The 19,653-nt window shown below is 48.1% G+C and overlaps 7 protein-coding genes and 2 non-coding genes across 9 annotated transcripts; 5 read left to right on the plus strand and 4 right to left on the minus strand.

The window, feature by feature from the left end:
* Positions 1 to 231: 231 nt before the first annotated feature.
* BKA55DRAFT_t278 lies at positions 232 to 315 on the minus strand. The gene has a single exon. It is a non-coding gene; the product is annotated as a tRNA-Tyr (tRNA).
* A 619-nt stretch (positions 316 to 934) lies between these two features.
* On the plus strand, positions 935 to 2,434 carry BKA55DRAFT_544131 (major facilitator superfamily domain-containing protein; the record flags this gene model as incomplete). The annotated part of the gene is made up of 1 exon (XM_046190665.1): positions 935 to 2,434. The coding sequence occupies one exon, from the start codon at positions 935 to 937 to the stop codon at positions 2,432 to 2,434; it is 1,500 nt and encodes a 499-aa protein (XP_046044710.1).
* Positions 2,435 to 2,579: 145 nt separating this feature from the next.
* BKA55DRAFT_140228 (Metallo-dependent phosphatase-like protein) lies at positions 2,580 to 4,439 on the minus strand. The gene is made up of 2 exons (XM_046184892.1): positions 3,941 to 4,439; positions 2,580 to 3,890 (listed from the first exon to the last, which is right to left on the minus strand). The coding sequence occupies exons 1-2, from the start codon at positions 4,089 to 4,091 to the stop codon at positions 2,725 to 2,727; spliced, it is 1,317 nt and encodes a 438-aa protein (XP_046044711.1). The 5' UTR covers positions 4,092 to 4,439; the 3' UTR covers positions 2,580 to 2,724.
* Positions 4,440 to 6,437: 1,998 nt separating this feature from the next.
* BKA55DRAFT_667087 (uncharacterized protein) lies at positions 6,438 to 8,803 on the plus strand. The gene is made up of 5 exons (XM_046197809.1): positions 6,438 to 6,721; positions 6,773 to 7,078; positions 7,137 to 7,329; positions 7,675 to 7,724; positions 7,778 to 8,803. The coding sequence occupies exons 1-5, from the start codon at positions 6,658 to 6,660 to the stop codon at positions 8,632 to 8,634; spliced, it is 1,470 nt and encodes a 489-aa protein (XP_046044712.1). The 5' UTR covers positions 6,438 to 6,657; the 3' UTR covers positions 8,635 to 8,803.
* Positions 8,804 to 8,932: 129 nt separating this feature from the next.
* BKA55DRAFT_579705 (HAD-like domain-containing protein) lies at positions 8,933 to 10,064 on the plus strand. The gene has a single exon (XM_046193896.1). The coding sequence runs from the start codon at positions 9,032 to 9,034 to the stop codon at positions 9,749 to 9,751; it is 720 nt and encodes a 239-aa protein (XP_046044713.1). The 5' UTR covers positions 8,933 to 9,031; the 3' UTR covers positions 9,752 to 10,064.
* Positions 10,065 to 10,090: 26 nt separating this feature from the next.
* BKA55DRAFT_t268 lies at positions 10,091 to 10,162 on the plus strand. The gene has a single exon. It is a non-coding gene; the product is annotated as a tRNA-Arg (tRNA).
* A 235-nt stretch (positions 10,163 to 10,397) lies between these two features.
* Positions 10,398 to 11,498, minus strand: BKA55DRAFT_667089 (uncharacterized protein). The gene is made up of 3 exons (XM_046197810.1): positions 11,101 to 11,498; positions 10,799 to 11,056; positions 10,398 to 10,751 (listed from the first exon to the last, which is right to left on the minus strand). The coding sequence occupies exons 1-3, from the start codon at positions 11,431 to 11,433 to the stop codon at positions 10,497 to 10,499; spliced, it is 846 nt and encodes a 281-aa protein (XP_046044714.1). The 5' UTR covers positions 11,434 to 11,498; the 3' UTR covers positions 10,398 to 10,496.
* A 436-nt stretch (positions 11,499 to 11,934) lies between these two features.
* BKA55DRAFT_695131 (putative oxidoreductase CipA-like protein) lies at positions 11,935 to 12,896 on the plus strand (the record flags this gene model as incomplete). The annotated part of the gene is made up of 2 exons (XM_046200123.1): positions 11,935 to 11,943; positions 12,063 to 12,896. 2 exons carry the CDS (start codon positions 11,935 to 11,937, stop codon positions 12,894 to 12,896), a joined length of 843 nt encoding a protein of 280 aa, XP_046044715.1.
* A 352-nt stretch (positions 12,897 to 13,248) lies between these two features.
* On the minus strand, positions 13,249 to 18,253 carry BKA55DRAFT_522547 (uncharacterized protein; the record flags this gene model as incomplete). Its single annotated transcript, XM_046188590.1, has 7 exons — positions 13,249 to 13,792; positions 13,867 to 14,205; positions 14,252 to 14,565; positions 14,617 to 14,711; positions 14,781 to 15,336; positions 15,386 to 15,495; positions 15,997 to 18,253. 7 exons carry the CDS (start codon positions 18,251 to 18,253, stop codon positions 13,249 to 13,251), a joined length of 4,215 nt encoding a protein of 1,404 aa, XP_046044716.1.
* Positions 18,254 to 19,653: the final 1,400 nt, after the last annotated feature.

Consider the following 19,653-nt stretch of genomic DNA (forward strand, 5'->3'; position numbering starts at 1 on the left):
TGATGATCAATGACAATCCATGAAGGGCATTCAAGCATCGCGGGGTCAGTAATTCAGTGCTGAGATGCGCTAAATTTTAGTGGCTTCAGGTCGCAGCAATGGAAGTTTCACGAGCACCTCAAATGCCGACTTGAGAGCTGAACTAGGTATATAAAAAGGGCGATAGGGATGAATAAATGATGCGCACGTCTGTTACAGGTGACAAAAATAGAGAAAAATAAAAAAATTGAATCCCCGAAACCTGGATCGAACAAGTGACCTTTCGGTGGCAATATCAGTTACAGCCGAACGCTCTTCCAGCTGAGCTATTCGGGGAGAAGGTCTGGATTCATGCTATGACATTCGTAAACGCCAGTCACAATCTTCCCAGAGTGTGAAACTGTACCGGCCATACTGACCATCAACCATTGACATTCAGCAATGTTTTCAGTCTTTGGAGTCCCATCTGGCAATGCACTGTTTGCTTGCCAGTCAATGAATACATGACTGCGATTCTGCTAGTTATCCCTTAACTCAGTCTCGTTGATCCATTGCAGTTGACCTTCTCAAAGTAGCTTCACCGAAATAACCTTGTCGCTAACAAGGTTTTCACGTCAATAGCATTGCAACGTCCTCATCACCATTCGATCTCCTTGTCGCTAACAAGGTTTTCACGTCAATAGCATTGCAACGTCCTCATCACCATTCGATCTCCGCACCATTTCCGAATACTACTTCCGTTACCAACCGGACATCATCTTCCCCTCCTATCAACACTGACTCATTCCCCAATCTGAAAATGTAAGCGAGGTCACAATGATGCCAGAACTAGTAACTCGGTGAAAAACACCGCCGATGACGGTGCCGATAACTCCGATCGGCCACACCCCGCAACAATCCATATCATATCGAGCACGCGATCATATTCTCTCTCTCAACTTCAATAACCCTCACAATGGCGACGCAACGAACCTCGCTCGGTCAAAAGGCTGGTTGGTTATACCACGAGTCGGGAATCTCAGCTGTGTATCATGCTGGTAAAGATGCCTGGCTTCTTATTCTCTCGCGGACATGTCGTATGTTTGCGTTCAAGGCTGTTACGCTTACGATAGCGCAGTTCTTCTCGGAATTGGGATTTTCTGATTTCAGAATTGGGTTGTTTATGAGTTTGACGCTATTGGGCGATGTTGTGCTCGGTTTGGTTGTTACGCTCATGGCGGATGGGCTTGGCCGACGGAGAGTATTGGTGGCTGGTGGGTTTTTGATGGCTGCCTCTGGTGCGATTTTCTCCGTCTTCGAGAACTTTTGGATTCTTCTATTCGCTGCTGTTGTTGGTGTTGTCAGTGCGAGTGGAAGCGACTTTGGGCCGTTCCGGGCCATCGAGGAATCCATGCTGTCTCACATCACGACTCCGAAAACACGAGCTGATGTCTTGGCTTGGTACATCACCAGTTCAAGTCTCGGCGCGGCAGGGGGTGCGGCATTAGCAGGAAGATTTGTCGAAAACATGACCAAACGAGAGGGATGGAATCTCGTGAGGGCATACCACGCGACCTTTTGGGTGTACATTCTCATGGGTGCACTGAACGTCTTATTCGCGTTTGTCATGAGTCGCAAGACCGAAGCTCATCACGATGACTCCTCGGAAGCTTCTGATGAACTGGCTGAAGGTCTTCTCCGCGAGTCGATGGAGGAGGAGGAAGATGCTCGTAGGAGGAGACAGTCCATGACATCAAATCCTCCTGAGCCAGCGAGTCGCTTTTCAAGTGTTTCCTCCGGTACCAGGTCTGTCATGCACCGGTTGTGGTTTTTACTCACCATCGATTCTTTGGCCGATGGCATGGTTTCAGAATCTTTGACGACTTATTTCCTCGATCACAAGTTTTCACCATCCAAGACTACACTCGGGAATATCTTCTCATCAGCTCAGGTCTTGGCAACCGTCTCAACAGTCTTTGCAGGACCTCTGTCTCGTCGCCTGGGTCTTATCAACACTATGGTGTTTACCCATCTACCATCTTCAATTTCGGTTCTATTCTTCCCTCTACCAAGTGGTCTTGTTGTCACAGTGATACTCCTCTTCATCCGCATGGGCCTCAACAACATGGATCAAGCACCCAGAGCAGCCTTCATTGCGGCTGTAGTCAAACCTGAAGAGCGCACTGCTGTGATGGGAATAACCTCGACACTTCGAACCCTGGCCATGGCTACTGGTCCTTCACTAACTGGAGGCCTGGCTGAATCTGGGAGATTCTGGATTGCCTTCATGGTTGGCGGCATATTGCGAATCATGTATGACTTGGGTCTCTGGTTCATGTTTGTGAACATGAGATTGCATAGTCATGAGACTCATCATGAGGGGTCAGTGCCAAGAGGGCAGTCTATTGACGAGGAGGATGTGGAGATGTTGCGGCAGTCGATTGAGAGTGAAAGTTCTGAGGAGCATCGAAAGTAATGCATGAAAGAAGTTACGATAGGACGAAACACCAAACAGACAAACGAAACGGACGGTAGTTGTAGAGCGTGATACACTCTGACCGTCGATGAGGTTCATGGTTCTGTTTATACATATGAAATACTGATATGGATGCAAGGTTCAGGGAATTTACGGAGTATACGATACCAATCATGAAACAGTATGTGTGACTTGGGTTTTCTGACATATTTATAGAATTGATTTTATGGTATATATAAAAAACATGGGTATCCATATCGTCGTGAATCATCTAAGCAACACCTTCAAGATCAAAAGCACAACCAAGCAATGGCAATCAATGACCCTCCAACCGCCGCATTAAGCTCAGATCCTGACAAAATGCTTCCCGCTGCACTGCTGCTACTACTACTACTACTACTATCACTTAACGCCTCCGACATATAAGTCATCGTGTTCGGCGTAGCAGGATAATAGTCGTTGTTGTAGGTTGAGTTCAACGTCACACGTCCAACAACATCGCCAGATTCAAGACGAATATAGGACTCGACATCGCCCTTCTCCAACATATCCTCTGTAACAACGATCTCTCGTGCACCACGTATCCAATCGCCGTAACCACCGTACCCAGAGTGCTGTCCATAGCAGAGATGGATACCGTTGCCTTCGACAGTCATTCCTTCGAGTTTCTTGTCCCAGCGATAACACCACGTGTTTCCGTGATCATGACCAGAAAACAACCCGATGACTCCTGGAACAGTGACCAAAGCCTCCATGAACGGAACATCCTGGCCTCCGTAATCACAAGTCTCATCGGGGTCTGCGTTCTCACACCATCCTGCTCCTTGTTGAAACACCGGGGGATCCTCGTTGATGCCCGGCTGGTAGTTCTTTCGAATTCCAATCTCTGTTTGGAGTGCAACTGTGGCGTTGACAGGCACGTGGACGAACGCTAGTGATGGAAGGGTTTTGTTGTACTTGTCGTTTAATTCGATGCTTGTTTCATTGAACCAATCCACAACGCTTTGGTCAACCCAGTTTGGTTGGTAAGTTCCTTGATAATAGTTACCGCCGCGGCTGTCGAAGAACCATAAGATGAGACTGGGGCTACAATCGCTGGTATCGGTGCAGTCGGAGGGGTAAACAGGCAGATAGTAGTTTGTTGTGCCGGACAACTCCTTGTTAACCATTTTCTGTGTGCGCGCTCCAGGGAATAACTGTTCGCGCTTGAGAATATCATCGCCAGCGATGTTGTAGTTGTGATCATGGTTGCCATATGTAGATGCCCAGGTCAAGCTGCGGTTGACGATTGGCTCGACAATCATGTCGACGTAATGCGTACTGTTGTGAGCAAATGTTGAGTCTCCATTGATGAGATCCCCGTTGAGAACGACAAGATCAGGTCTGTCGTAGTCGAGGACTTTGCGAATCACTTGCACAGAATTGCGATCCTGTTCAGGACCCGTCGATGATTCATCTGTGATTGAAGGTCAATTGCAATTCGTGCTGATCAATTGTGTAACTCACATTGTCCAAAATGCATATCAGAGAAAATAGCAATCTGAAAAGTACCATTCTTGGTGAACCGCAATGGCTCAAGATCCGTGTTGTTGACATCGGTAGCATAGCCAAGAGCAGCTAAGTAAGCTATCGCAACAGTATGCCGTATCATAATCATGATGTCCTAGTTGATGATCTCAATGGCTACAGTAAACGAAATAAGTCGCGATAGTCCTGGCCGAGCAATTGATCGACATATCGGCGGTCCAGCATTTTTAACATGGTGCTCGAAACGAAGCATCGTCACGTCGATGCGTCATCCCTTGAAGAATGGAAAGAAAAATAATACTTGACGATGCCTAATCAGTCTAGCCCTGGACGACGCACGGAGGTTAAAGAGGGGAAAGCATGCGACATCGTGTCAGGTCGTCGTGGTCAGGCGCGTAGACCCAGCAAAGGAGACAGTGGCGATCTTCTGAATCTACAGCGATGGGCCTAACGTTTTAGCTGGGAGAGAAAAACCAAGTAACGGAAAGGCTTGAGGCCTGTAAGTTATGCTGCTAGTTTAGTGAATTGGGCATCGATGATGCATTGTCTTGAATAGAGGGAGACTATTTTGATACGTATATTATAATTCAAACCCGATTGAACCTGTTGATCAGCTATATCTGTGTCAATCTGCCGAACTCAATCAACTCAGGTCTGATGCACCGATCGATTTCGGCTCCGAGCCGAGAAGTGGGAGCACATTTTGACCCGATCAACTTCGTCATCCGGTGGAGCTAGCAAACTCTAAAGGTACGTAGCCCTGGAATTCGTGCATTTTCTGATCAATAATTGGTCTCCTTGACGCGTAAGTCTGCGTCAATGTTACCTAAGCCCCATACAAAGCATGGGAACTTGAGGTTAGCTGATGATTGGAGGCCAAATCCGGTAATTGAGCATGCGCCCACTTTCCGTGGCCGGTTTGACTCGCGGGATGAAAGCTTATCAAACTTTGAGTGAGTGTGATAAATAGACTGCGTCTGCATCGAGACTTGGTGCTTTGCCAGCGTTTTCTGCTGTTTCCTTGCCTATTTTCCCGTCTGCAGGGCAAAGACTCTTGCGGTCCAAAAGCCTCACTGTTGAGCTGATTCATGCTGGCATTCACCGATACCGGTAAATGAGAAATGCCGTAAATTCACTCGAGAGCGCGGCATTTGACTTGGTCAAATCGCGACGGTGAATCAATTGCTGGACTGGATAATGCTTACCCAGTGTCAAATATCAGAGGCGGCCTGAAGATTGGTATTGATGACGTCCTGGAAAGCAGGTTCATGGCCTGCGATCTGAGACATTGAGTCCTTGTCAATTGTAAACTTGTTTCAATTGTCGGGCGATTTTGCGTAATAGAAATACTGGCTGAAGCGTTATTTGGAGCATTGAGACCTGATCTTGACCCAGAGTTGAGGCTGCCTTGCCTCGTAGAAAACCCATGGTTGCGAAAAGGATGTGCATGATTGGGAGAAACCATCGAGAACAGAGCGCCCTGTTGTATGTTTGAGAATACGAAAAACGGCAGGGAGAATTGCCCTGTCGTGGGTCATGGTGGTATACTAAGCTTGAGAGCCTGATTTAGTAGCCGACTTGGCAATAAATTGCCTGTGCGGCGAATTATGCATGACTGCGACACGTCAATATGTCTTAAGTTGAATGACTAGAGGGCGTTTGTCCCGAAGGACACTTCTTCCGTGATGAGTGTCATAAAAGTCCGACGGAAAGCTCCAGTGCGCAAGTACTGTTCATTGCGCCATCACAAAAGCTCTTTTCAATCAGCCTCCATAACTCTTCATAATATAAGTACTTAATTAGCATTATTGCATCTATAGTAGAGTGCCACATCATCGAGTCATATTGTACGACCGATTGGTTCTTCATGAAGATCGCAATGAGAAGAAACGAGGTGTTACCCTAAAGTATGCCGCAACAAAAATATCTACAAACCCTCCCAGATAGACAGGATCTACAAACATCAACTCCCTTTGCAAGTCTATCAATTAAATGCCAAGTTGAGAGCTGCAGTGGCAACATGCTCTTGATCCTGGACCCTGGTTCTGCCAAGGTGCAAATCGTTGGTTCACATTGCCCCACGAAAGCTGAAGTTCCCAGGTCGATCGACGGCTCATCTCCTCCACCTAGACGACCCTACACCGCAAAGTGCTCAGATACAGTTTGCAGATCCCTCAGCTTCCGCAACCCGTCTCCCACAGCACGAACTCAATCTACTACGCGTTACCCGTTGTATGGCAAACTGCATAAACTAATGCACGGGTTGGCCCGTCCACCTGAAAGTGGCTGGCGTACAGCGTAAGACAACAGCCTGGAAGCGGTAAAAGATCGTGTGCAGCTGAGACATTATCATCCCGTACTCTCCATTTTCGCTATGGGATTGGATGGAGAAAACGGGGATTGGAATGATGTCACATAATAAGAAATGATCTGTTACCTTGAGGCTGCTGAAGTCAGTGCATATGCCGGCTGTGAAGTTTCTTGGTTCCGGCATATGTACTGTGTACGTTACTGCAGGGCAGCGTTATAAGAGACGAAACATTGAGATTTGTGGACTTGAGAAATTGAGACGGACAAGAGTATTAAATATCTGTTTTGTGCCTCAATCTCCATGGGATCGAACCTTTGCGTTCACCATTGTTTACACACGCACTGAAAGCCACTCATTCTGAGATCTGGGACAACATAAGACTGCAATGTTGAGTGTCAAGCCAGCCGTTGCCGTGGAGGCACATTTACCCTTGTCCAAAAGCCGTCTGAGTGAGTCCAATTGTCGGCCACGATTCAGGTTCCCGACTGACACGAATCTAGGCGTAGAAACAACATACGCATATGACTACATCATTTTCTACCGATGGCTATCCCCAGATTTATACGAGAGAGGCCGGGTCATGGCGCGTTTGGTCGCCGAGATGATCGAAAAGAAGAGCCGTCGCATATGGCTCGACCAACACCAAATGACAAGAAGCACGGAAGCTGGAGAAGTGACCAAGAGAATTTCCAACACATTCTTGTCAGTGTCGCAAATCATTATTCTCGCTGCCCCGGGCGACTGGGACCGGTTTACGAATCCAGATGACATTCATCGATGGGAATGGGAAATGAGCCTCAGAAGTGGTAAGTGCTAGAGAGACACAATCTCAGATTGTTCCAAAGCTGACAGCTGACCTTCCAGACAAGCAAGTTTGGCTACTTCAATACGGAATACCAGACAATGGACTGGCCTTATCCAGGACACAACTATCAGAGGGCTTAGAAACATACTGCCCAAGACTGGCAGAGCTCTTCAAAAGCAGGGATGTGCACATACGGTCGTTGACGATGGACAGCATCGACGCGGTACTCAAAGAGATTGCCGAGGCGGCACAGTAGGAAACGCCGAACGCGGGGTTGGAGGTACAAGAGTAGACATGTATGTAGCTGTACAATGACATATTTGATTCGGGGAAACCGGCAGTTCAGTATAGTTCCACGATCGTCGCGGTGTGGCGTTGCGCCGAAGGTAAAATGGAGCGGGAGACGAATGTAGTGAGACATGCATTCGGATGGAGACGATAATGGCACTTGGCAGGGTGATGACAGACTAGAGTGAGCAGGGCCTAGCAGGATTAAATAAACAAACATCTGCTGGATGTCGATAGACATACCAGCTTTCCCTCACCCGCATCCAACATAACAATGTCTATGCTCGATTCTTTGACGCTGGGCTCTAGCCACCACGCCACTCTCGATCAGCCAAATACCTCTCAGCCAGAAATAATGTGTAGGTGGTACACAATTCTCTTACTGTAATTCAGGAAACTGACATTCATCCAGCAGAAGAAAATCAAGCCATCCAGACTGCCTTCAAGGCGGGCAAAGAATATGTAGTCCCTTGGGGAAGCCAAGAAGAGCAACGCATTGAACAAGCAATGCAAGACCTTGGGTCTTACCTCAGCGATCTTGATCACTCGCTCTCCTACGAGGGTACTGATAAGAAAGTGGTATGGCGCAAGTCCTGCTGGTTTGCCAGTCAGGGTATTGGCCATCCTTTCTTGGACTCTGAGACTGACATTGCCAAATTTGATGGTGATCTTAAAGATGGCCTTACGGGACTTCAGGCGTTGCATGATGCCCGAACTAGAGAATCTGCACATTGTCTGAAGTCTGCGCTCGACAGTGCTTTGGTAACGACGAGCATGGCCGTTGGTATTGACCCGGAATTAGTGCGGCGATGTACGGTTCGCTATCGTGCTATCAAGTACACGCCTCACGCTGGTGCTCCCGGTGGCATTGGCCTCCACCCAGATGGCAACCTCCTCTCTGCTCTCATCACGAACGGACCGGGACTTCGGGTCTACGACCTCGATGGAACTGTGCGTTTTCCCGGACATAAAGGCACGATCATGATGGGTGGCTCAACGCTGTATCGCTGGGCCAATGAGTTTATCCCAACATTCCACGATGTTGATATTAGTGGGAATGAAGTCAAGGTCTCCATCGTGGCGTTCTTCAACTTTCCTGATATGGAGACGATACCGAGGACATTGAGAGCCGAGGGAGACAACTTCTTTCATGATATTCGAAGGATCAAGGAAGATGACAAACTTCCAAGCGGGGAGCTATCGGCGTTATGGGATGTTATCATCAAGAACCACCAGCTATCTCTACCTCCTGTTATTGCAAGTGGATGAGCTTGTATCTAGAGTAGTTTCAGCTAATCTCTTTTTATGAAAGATTTGAATGAATATTATTTCATGTCGTACTCATCTTGGTATATAGACCCATGGCTCAAGTACTGGTGCGGCTGCGATGAAATTGACAGTTTTTGATGTTGATACAAGCCTATTGTCTGACCTTGTCGTATCGAAATTATGCTGACAGGCAGACCAAGACCTGTAATGCAGCCAATCATTCAAAGGGCGCACCGTTGTGAACAAAATAAGCAGTCCATTTCGTGATTTCTAATCACGTCATAACGTAAGCATGCATCTTCAGCAGTCATCTTTAGCCTTTCTGGTATTTATGTGTTAATTCTCTCTACTATTCTTGGCATCCCAGACTTATAATTCTTGGAAACCATTCAACATTATGTCTCAACCGACAAAGATAAAAGCGGTATTCTTCGACTTCATGGGAACATGCCTCGATTGGCACAGCAGTGTCGTGCAAGCCCTACCCCCCGCCATTCCCAAAACCGAAGCTTCCAAACTCGCTCTCGAATGGCGAAGGCGGTATTTCATCGCCAATAGCCAGCGGCTTGCTCAAAAGCTTGAGCCTGAAGACATAGATGACACGCTCATTCGCGTACTTGACAACGTACTGGAAGATTCAGCAGAGTATAAGCAACATTTTGACGCGCCAACCAAGAAGCAATTGATTACTGCTTGGCACTCTCAGCCAGCTTGGCCAGAAGTTCGAAAGGCAATTCAGTCGATCCGAGAAGATCTAGATCTGGAAGTCTTTGTCCACGCCAACGGTACAACGCGTCTGCAGCTAGACCTCACTCGCTTCGCTGGACTGAATTTTAACATGCTCTTTTCAAGCCAGTTGTTGGGGACGTATAAGCCAGATCCTGAGGCGTACAACAAGGCGTTGCGACTCGTCAAGCTGAAGCCTGAAGAAGTTGTATTAGTTGCGGCTCATGCATACGACCTAAGAGGGGCCCAAGGTGTTGGAATCAAGACGATTTACATCCATCGTTGGACGGATGATGTTGATGAGGATATGGAGAAGGTGAAGGGAGAGTTTGGTGCTTTTCTGGAGGGCATGGAGGAGTTGCCTGCTACGATTGAGAGAATGCAGCGATGAAGAAGTTTTAGTTTTGACGGATTGACAAATATCAACCCGTTCCAATTCATTCACTGGCCTTCTCATTTTTATTAACATTAACGCCGCAGGCTCCACGTCCCTTGTACGTCGGTCCACAGTGGAGTTCAACAGCATTCACAGAACATTAGAGATCAGCATCAAGTGAATAAAATACTTATTCAGGAGCTCAGAACTACGAAACAGAGCCGGCCATAAGTAGCTCATGGCATGAAACGTTCCTTTTGAGGCCAAAGTTCGACGTGGTGGTCCAAACCTAAAACTCCAAATCTTGTCATCAATAAATCGAAATACGACACAAATCCTTCCAAAAATAGCTCCGGTGCGCTGGCGCAATGGTAGCGCGTAGTCCTCCTAAGACTAAGGCTCAGGGTTCGAGTCCCTGGTGTATCGAATCTTTTGATGGCTGGTTTGACAAGACGTGTTTGACGAACTTTTCGACTTTTTGCCGGATTCTCGACACTTTACGGTGTCGTTCGGCATGACAGGGCCTCGTTATTGTGGGGCAAGCCTTCGTTGATCTCCTCAGAAGTCATCGCCTACGATACAGAACCGGAAGATATAACATGCTCGTTGATATTGTAACCTCATGTTGGACTGCACGATGACACTATCGATTGAACACCCAATTGATTCGGACTAGGCACTGAACAGCTCGTGTTGTCTTCAGTGATGACTTGGGGTACTATATCTGTGCCAATTACCCGCCACTTCAAGTCCCGTGAATTTAGAGATCCATCTTAGCCATGGTTTCTTCAGCTTCCTGCTTCCATTCCTCGCGCCATCGAGACAGAGGCGGCCGTCTCTGAACGACATCACCTGCAGCCCAGGTCATACGTTTCTTGTCCTGCTCCTCTGTAACATCATTATCAGGACAGATGATGTAGAATTCATTCTTGCCCATCTTCTCATAGAGATAATCTGCAACCTGTTCTGCAGTCCAAGCTCCAGCTGGCTTCACGCCGCCCGGTGTTGCTCTAGTCTGTCATATTGTCAGTCAGTTACTTTACAAACGGCTGTGATTCTTACTAGTGCAGTGTAAGTCCATCCGGGCACGAGCAGATGCACGCTGGTGCTCGTGTCTTTCAGGTCCCAGCTCAGATGCTCAGCAAGAGTCTTGACTGCAGCTTTGGAGGCGTTGTATGCTGGATTGCCAGGTGGGTTGGTGATACCCTGCTTGCTGCCAGTGATGACGATGCTCGTTGGTTTTGACTTGGAGGCGTCTTGGATCACGGGGAGAAACGTGTTTATGCCATGAATAACACCGAAAAGATTGGTTTCGAGGGTCTTGTCCGTTAGCATTTGTCTCACTGTTGCATCTACCAACTTACATCTCTGAAGTAGTCATCGTCTCCCCAAGTGCCCCTCAGACCTCGGCCGGCGTTCAAGACCAGAAACTCAATGCTACCAAACTTCTCCAGGGCGAGCTTCTTCAGCGCCTGCCAATCCGAGATCGATGAAACATCAACCTTGGAGGTTACTACGTCAGAATCGTTCGTGAAGTGCGTCTTAGTCAAAGCCTCCAGAGCTTCCTCGTTGTAATCGACGAGCAATGTACGCATGCCCTTGCTGCGACATGTTTTGGCGATGGCTAGACCGATGCCTGAGCCGGCACCCGTGATCAATGCGGTAGAGCCTGGGCTGAAGACGTCGGTTGGAGACATTTTTGCTAAATCAGACAATGGCTTCGCGAGTGACAAACTTGTGCTTCGAGGGGCGATGATTTTTGAAGTTGATGGGTGATTATGAAGCAGGTTTCATGGAATCGGTCTTTATATCATGAGTTCGGACTTAACGCATTGTCAGGGCCCGACTGGTCATCCTCCCGCATCAGTGCAGACTTGAGGCGGGGCACTATCATGTCTGTTAGCGGATGTTAAGGTGGACCAGCACAGTACTCATCTATAGGCCAGCAAATGGCTGGAATAGAAGTCCTGCTAGCCTTCCATCATCGCATTCACTAACGATCTGCATCGCTTCATTGAAGAAATGAGCAGTCTCTTCTGAACATAAATCCATGGAGTTGTCAATTCTGGGCAATCCTGGTTGATTATTTGATTGAGATCTGGTCGTATCTTGCTCGAATACTGCCGTGGGTTGTTACTCTTTTTCGTTGCGTTCAGAACTGTTGTCTACCACGTCTTGGTACAGTAAACACGACGGAGATGGATGACGTATATGCCTAGTAGGCGCTTAAGGGAGAGAGGAACAAAGTACTCGAGTTACTTTCTTTGAGCTACAGAGTTCAAAACAGACAGACTTATCTCACTCCACCTTGTCGAACCAAACGCAGGGGCGTAAAATCGCCATTATCGGCTCCAGTGGCCAGGTTGGACAACCGACAGTCAAGGCCCTGCTCGCACAAGGCATTCACACCATTAGTTCTGTTCAGCGAATCGAGGCAACAAGCACATTTCCACCCAAAGTCATCGTCACGTCTGGTGACCTGAAGGATGTGCCCTTTCTGACGGACGTCTTCCAAGGCCAAGACATAGTCGTGCTCATGCCGCCTCTTCCTCACCTCGTCAGCCTGCAAGAGCCAGCTGTTAGAGCAGTTGCCAAAGCCAAAGTTCCGTATATCCTACCGGCGGAATTCGGCCCAGACCCTTCCGCAATAAGGCTTATAGCAGAAAACCAGCTGCTTGACATGAACATCAAAAGTGGACTTTGGGTTATCGATGTTGAGAACCACAAAGCTACGATCTGGACTAGAGGTGTTGGCAAGGTGAGCACTTCGAGTGTTGCACATACTGGTCAGGCTACAGCTGCAGTATTGAGCCTCCCAGAGAATGACTTATGCAAGTATAAGAACAAGGCTTTCTACGTCCCGTCTTTCCATCTAACGCAGAAGGAGCTTCTACAAGCAGTTCAGAAAGCAGCAGGGACGACGGGTCGGGACTGGGAGGTCGACTACCAAGATGTGAATGATGCACTGAAAGATTGCAACGAGAAGATTCAGCAGAAGGGCCGCACTGCTCCATTTGTCAAGTTCTTTCTTACTCATTTTCAGAATGGGAATGGAGGAGACTTTGAGAACATGGTCGATGCAAAGGAAGTGAAGAAGCTGCACGGGATCGGGCTCCAGAAGGAGGCCATCGAAGATGTGCTCAAGTGCACTGTATCATAAGATGCCGTTCTTTCTCAGCTACACCTGGTAAGCGGAGTGCAGGTGGCCAAACATCTTGTGGCTGAAGCAAGAAAATATCCCTCCAACTAGCCATTTAGTCAACAAGGACTATCGTCAAAATATCAGCCGTTAGTGTGTATCTTGAATACCATTCCATTCAGCCAGCTTGCCTTCTCTGTTGTGCTGTAGGCTCTTTCCTCTTCTTCGATGGTCTCAAGGACTATATGTATAAGTAGGTCATTATTCGTTTACGTTGACCAAAGCATAGGCCTTCTTCATATTTCTCACCCTGCACAAGTCTTGTATTGCATCCAATTCCTGCCGTCCCCATATCTTCACAACCCACGTTCCATCATGGAATTTCTTCAACATTGACACGACCAAAACTCTCGACAAGGTTCGTCAAGATATGGGACTCTATGTCCTCTTGTTTCTTAACAACGCTCACTGGCCAGTGGCTTCGAACAGCCACTGCCATATCTGGTTCTGGATTAGCCTCGTACTTATCCAACGCCATTGAACTCTTCAGTAAACCAATCTCCTGCGGACGCATTTTCCCTCGAATAACTCTGAAAAGTGCCTGTGCCAAGTAGTGGTTCCGTCGTTGGTTATAAAGGCCTTGAGCGATCAGAATGAGAGTCGATCGTAGTAACTCAATTTCTTCCTCTGGCGTATCCTCCTTGATGGCGTCTACGCAATCATACCCCATCATCATCAGAGGGATGACGATAAAGAGGTCCATTGCTTCAAATCCATGTCGGAGATAGTAGAGCCGGACAAGTGTCTGCATATTCTTCTTTGAGTCTGCTACAATACTCTGTGGAGAAGGTTCTTGACTTGCTTCCACATCATAAAGAGGCTCGAAGATTGTTAATAGTAAGTGGTGATAGTACATACTATGACGCAAATGAGCACATGAAGTAAGGTTGGGCTAGATATACTAGCGAAAGGCAGCATAGGAAGCACTTACTGTAATTGTAGCTGTCCAGGAAGAACAATTCTCCTGGGAGTTAGAGATGTCGACAAGTTGTTGTACCATTTTTCCAGCCTTTCACGAAACTGATACGCCTTGTCAACTCCTACCTTGGAACCCTCTGTGTAGGCTGCGTCACAAAACTCATTCATGATGATCCGAAACTGACTCCGAGTACGGATAACTTCCCCAAAATACATCGGTGAAAGGCCATGATTCAGGGGGTACTTGACCCATACTTCGCCGTACCACGACAGATCTTCCAAAGGATCTGGAAGCGGCCATTTTGGTGGCTCCTTGATGAGCGGAGATAGCATGAACGAGAAGGCGGAGAGACTGTTGTTGTAAGTGCATGATCAATGGTGTGAAAGGACACACTCACGTCTCCCAGTTGTACATAGCCCAAGCCAGATTTTGCGTTCCCCTCTGTATCCTCTTGCTCTGATCAACGTCGATAGTGTCAAAGATGCGAAGCTGATGGGCCAAAGCTACAGCATGTATCCTGTAAGGTTTCCCAACCTCGTCCAGACCACAAAGATTGTGAAAAACACTAAAGAGGATACCTGCCTGGATAGTAGTTATACACGGGACAGAAGCTTCCAATTCCCATAGTCGCTTGGCCTCGGCAAGGAAGCGATAAGCAAGAGTGTTCGGATTCCAATACTCGACGCGGTTAGAGAAATTGGTGTAACAGACCTAGTAAGCGTGTCAGTAATGTTGGCTATGGCAATATTAATGGTATCCTACACAAGCATATGCAAGTGTAACATTGACAAGGAGGGAAGAGCAAAAGTCGGTACGACGCGCTGACATGTCCTCCAGGAATAAGTCCTTGTGAAAAGCTGCTGTGAATTGATACTCGCAACGGAAAAGTACACCTAGAAGATCCCGCATGAGCTTGTCATCATCACAGACGCTGGTCCATGGTGAGACTTTGACGTCGGAGAGTAATGGGTCGACTACTTGGGCTGCATGGAAGGGCTTCAAGTAAAGGCTTCTTTGCTCTTCAGAGCCCAGGCTAGCAAGAAGTCCAGGTACGCTTGGCTCTGATGTTTGGTGTTGTGAGTAGAGAGAGGCTGTTTCAAACAGCAGTGAGTTTAGATAAGGATTGTCGCGTTTAAACTCTTTCGGCATCTCCGATCGATATGGAAGCTCGTATCGTAGCCTTGTCTCGGGAACGACGGCCATTTGAAGTAATACATCGCCTGCTCTGACCTGGTTAAGAACTGAAGCCGCGTCTGTTCTTGACCTTAGCCTTTGCAGGATGGCCTGGGCATCTTGATCGGGTAGGTTCTTCAACAACCCGATGAGTTCTTCGTAGATAGTTGCACGTTGACTCGAGCCTTCATGGGCCTCGTGAGAGCATCGGTTTAGCGCCTGTGTACGTGTTTCGCCTGGCCGCGCTACATAGTTGCAAGAGAGGTTACGTTGAAGACAGCGACGACATGTTGGTCTCTCACCAGAACACTAACGATGGTCAGCCAAACCCCGCTCAGAATACGAGGCGTTCGAATACCTTGGCCTTGTGTTTGCGGCATGGCTCGCAGGCCGCCAAGACAGGATTCAGTCGACGGCGAGTTATAATGCGATTCGAAGGCGGCGGCGATGGCTGTATTCTGTTTTGTGCTGGCAATAGAGCACGCAATGGTGCAGCTTTAGCAGCCGATGATGGTTGTTGGGGAATAGGATCAGGCATTGGCCACGATTGGTTGAGGGAGGTGTACAGGAGGATTTTGCAAAGGGTGTCGAATTATAGGGCCAGATTTAGTCGGCATATACTGCAGAGCTAAAAACGTAGTTATTATGTATTCGCGTCTGAGCCTAGCTTTGTCGGGAAGTGATGAATGAATGTCCAGTCAATGATGAGACTGTCAAACACAAACCGTCTGGGCGAGATCAGCCTCAGCTGCTTACATACGACAAATCAGCCAATGGCACCAATCGGAGGCGGCGGAGCAAGACATATCCATGACGTAAACGCCCTCAAATATAACCATTACATTGACGATCGAGACGCGAAAGTCACGGGAGAAAAGAGAGAATGCATCATGTATTTGCTGCGTACATGAAATCCACGTATCACATATTCTACCGTTACTCAATCATAGGCCTCGTTAGGCTTGACACGGTTCTCAGGTGGAACCAACCCATGAGTCGCTCTTAGTCTCAGCGTATTTCCATCTGCAGAAATACAAAAGTTTTCCTTCATAATATCCGGACTTCCTTTGTTAAGTCCTTCAGAGTCATACCCCGATCCTCGATCTGCAAGAGCAAGAGCGAGAAGGTCCGGCACAGACTCCCATGAAGATGAAGTAATGCCTGACCAGATAGACCAGATCGAGTAAGCGATGACAAGGAGTGCATAGACGTAAAAAACAGCCATGGCTCCGCGCATGGTCAAGCTGTTATCAGCAAACGCGAACCCGGTCACCCATGTCTCCATCTCTGCACTGAAGAGACGAGCTTTGTCCTCGTCTGATACAGCATATGGACTGCCACCAGGTCCAAACACCTTACCGTCCTGCGGCATGAAGCTTTTCCACCATTCACCATCAGGATCAGCAAGGGTTGTAATGGCAGTGACGTTCGGAGTCGATCGGCCCAAGCCGTTAGCCGCCAATGACCCAAGAACCGCCTCAAGATGCGCCGTGGACTTCGAACCCTTCCCATCGGTTGTCCATACGCCACTGTTGAGAAGCATTTCGTGGATGACCGTTCGGTTCGCTCTCGAGTCAAGAGGGTTGAGATATTTGGCGAAGCTCGGTGCGAGATGGACACGCTGACCGTAGCCAGGGCTTCCAATCCAGGAGCCTCCCAGCGCTGTGGCGATAGCTCCTGAGAATGGTGGGTATCCTTTACTGGCCAGCGAGACTGCATCGCCACTCAGTTCAGTGGTGATCCACCGTGCATCGATCATACAGCCATAGATATCGGCTGCCTCGCGCGACTTGTTGGATGGCACGGCGACCACGACGCCAACAGAACTATTAGCAATGACTGGTGCTGAGTCAAACCACAATACTTCGGGTTTCTTCAAATCAGGCAGGGTATCTGATAGCCAATCACTCACAACGTCCTTCGTGACGTTCAACGTTGTTGGTGGGAAGGTCACAAAGTCGGGGAACAAGATTGTCTTTGCTTTGGCGTCGCCCACGGACGTCAGCTCACATCTCGTGTTGGTGATTGGCATCGGTGCATTGAGCTTGTGGGCAAGCTTTTGGAAGTTGTTGAATCGAGTTTGTCCTCTCTGGGCCGAATCGTCTGCAGCTTGTTCCCAGTGCAGTGACGTTGTGATGCAAGCCTCGGCAGGTCCAAGATGCGGCATTCTGGCGACGGTATGGTTGGGACTGTTGAGGTTGAACCATTTCTCTCTGACGTCCACCACAAGGTTGACAAGTGTCGAAGAGTGTCCGGCAACCAGAATCTCGCTCGGTGGTCGTCTGATGAACAAGCCATTGTCTACTTCGCCTGACAGAGGGAGTTTAGAGATGAGCTGGCTGTTGATCACATCCCATTGCCATGAAGGACAACGCTCGTTTCCCGCAACACTACAGGCAGATCCGATTGTGTTATCCTCTGTCAAGACGCCAGGGAACAGCTCGTCTCTGGTACCATTGAAGTAGACGAAACTACCGCCCGCTCTCCAGTCCCCTTCCTGTGGCATCATCGCAACAGCACTGAGCGATGACGCCCCCAGAGCCATAATCGTGCAGACAAAGACAGTAATGATGAATCCAACCTTCTTCCATGTTTGAGAGAACTTTCCCTTCACAATGCTGAAGAACTCCTCAGACCACAAGAAGCTGACCTCGGATATCTGCTGTCCAGCTACCAGAGCACCATATGGAACAGAATGACCGATCGTAAACTCGTGTCGGATCATGGAAAAGACGATGGCGTTGAGTGACAGCACAATGAACATTTCCATGAGCTTCGCCGCAAACTGAATACCCAATTTTTTCTCGACATCGTAATCGGGCTTCCCTTCAAGTTCTTTGCCGATGTAGTAGTTCTTGAAGATGTAGAAGCTCAAAGTAATGATGCCAGCGATGGCGGGGAGATGCACCAGAGCAGCTAGTATTGCGGTGAAACGGTCTTTGACGATGGGTACCTGCTGGTTCTTCTTCTTTCGGATTGATGCTTCGAGGGCTTGCATGCGCCATTTCTTCAAGATTGTCTTCAGTCTCCAACTAGCTGGGTTTGTCTTCCCGGACTGCCTCTCCAGGCTGTCGGAAGAGAATACAGCAACATTGGCTTTGTTGCCACCGGCTGCTTCCCTACCGAAAGGAGCATCATCGTGTTGTGTGAGGTGATGCAATTCGTGTTCGTCCGATCCAACAGGCTCGTACTGAGGCTGCGACCTTGGTGTAGATCTATCAGTCATGGTTCCCAAATCGCAGCAGAATAGACAACAAATGGTTGCGAAACTTACAGGTGGGCAGGCTGTGTATTTATTAATGTAGTCTGCCTGCCCCATCTACATGCATGTTATCACAGTGGGGGCTATAAATCACAGGTGAGCAAGGCGTAGAGGCTTCAAATTGGGCAAAATAGATCCTTTGAGGCATGGTCGTGGCCAGGAGCGTGATCCCAGCAACTTTTCGCGACCACTGAACATGGCAGTGACTATGCTACCGTCAAAGCCATGGCAAAGAAATGAACAGCAATCAGCCTCATTGTGATTTCAGGGCGCACGGTGGCCACAGCTGGTCGGAGTCGAGATATCGCAATGCTCGAAGCAGCAGCATACCGACTTGGAACCTGATGAATTACCGACAAACCAACAATGTGGGCAAAATACATACCCCCATGTTTCGTAGCACAGCCTTAAACAGGGACCTTTCGTTACGGACCACCATATCAGCCCTGTCAAACGGCGACAAGACCCAAACAGGGCTCGGGGTTTTGAAGCTTCTATGTCAGCTCCGACGTCCCATTTGAAGCCAGTAGGCTCTGTTCTCGCTTAACCAATCCACATCTGTCAATTTGCCCAGATTCTTGTCGCAGGATCAATTGCTAAGCGTAAGCGCTAAGGAGAACGCCCAGGAACACGATCCTACCAGACGAAATTCGGCAAGGATTGTCTTCGGTCAGGCGCTTAATGTTTTGTCTCACGTTGCAGCAAGGCTGGGGTCAGATGTGATTTTTCCTTGCATGACGGTTGAAGTCTCCGTCTAAAGAGTGATCAATCACAGCCTATTAACAATAAGATTACTGGGTCTTTCGGTGAGCCTTCACATATTACGCATTATAGTTGATCCTACTTTCAAAGCGAAGTGATTTCTATTGCGACTTCAAACTGCCTGCTTGGGCACTTATATCGGAGAAAAGCTCATCTTGTCCCACCCACAGACGAAGGAGAGATGCGAATGTCACTGGGTTAATAATGCTGAAGATGGCCTACCAAGGCCAAACGCTTTTCACCCATGGGATCAAATAGTAGAACTAAAAGAAGCCTCTTTCACGACTTTCAAGGCTATTTCCATTGCTATACTTCACTTAGCATTTCTTACGCAAATTCCTGGCCCATTGAACAGCCTGTAGCTCAACAGCAATGCCTTTTGGTTAAACAGGTAACAGTATTGACATTATTCAATGTAGTCTGTAGATAAAGTGATCACTTCTTCACAGGCCTCAAGTCAGAACAAAAATGAGGTGTACGAGCGTTATTGACTCGATTCAGTCTAGGTAAAGCGGTCCGTCAATGCTCGTGAACAACTAGGCAGGTAGAGTCACTGAACACCTATGAATGTTGAGGGTGTTTGTTCAAATAACATAAAACTG

The sequence above is a fragment of the Fusarium redolens genome (genome assembly GCF_020744475.1).
Source record: "Fusarium redolens strain MPI-CAGE-AT-0023 chromosome Unknown BKA55scaffold_17, whole genome shotgun sequence".
NCBI lineage: Eukaryota > Fungi > Ascomycota > Sordariomycetes > Hypocreales > Nectriaceae > Fusarium > Fusarium redolens.

Coding starts and splice junctions, on each gene's coding strand:
- BKA55DRAFT_667087 (XM_046197809.1), top strand. CDS start 6,658: ATGTTGAGTGTCAAGCCAGCCGTTGCCGTGGAGGCACATTTACCCTTG. Junction 7,079..7,136: donor GGAAATGAGCCTCAGAAGTG/GTAAGTGCTAGA, acceptor CTGACCTTCCAG/ACAAGCAAGTTTGGCTACTT. Junction 7,725..7,777: donor CTCTCAGCCAGAAATAATGT/GTAGGTGGTACA, acceptor ACATTCATCCAG/CAGAAGAAAATCAAGCCATC.
- BKA55DRAFT_667089 (XM_046197810.1), bottom strand. CDS start 11,433: ATGTCTCCAACCGACGTCTTCAGCCCAGGCTCTACCGCATTGATCACG. Junction 11,057..11,100: donor ACGATGACTACTTCAGAGAT/GTAAGTTGGTAG, acceptor CTAACGGACAAG/ACCCTCGAAACCAATCTTTT. Junction 10,752..10,798: donor GATGGACTTACACTGCACTA/GTAAGAATCACA, acceptor ACAATATGACAG/ACTAGAGCAACACCGGGCGG.
- BKA55DRAFT_140228 (XM_046184892.1), bottom strand. CDS start 4,091: ATGATTATGATACGGCATACTGTTGCGATAGCTTACTTAGCTGCTCTT. Junction 3,891..3,940: donor TGATATGCATTTTGGACAAT/GTGAGTTACACA, acceptor CTTCAATCACAG/ATGAATCATCGACGGGTCCT.
- BKA55DRAFT_579705 (XM_046193896.1), top strand. CDS start 9,032: ATGTCTCAACCGACAAAGATAAAAGCGGTATTCTTCGACTTCATGGGA.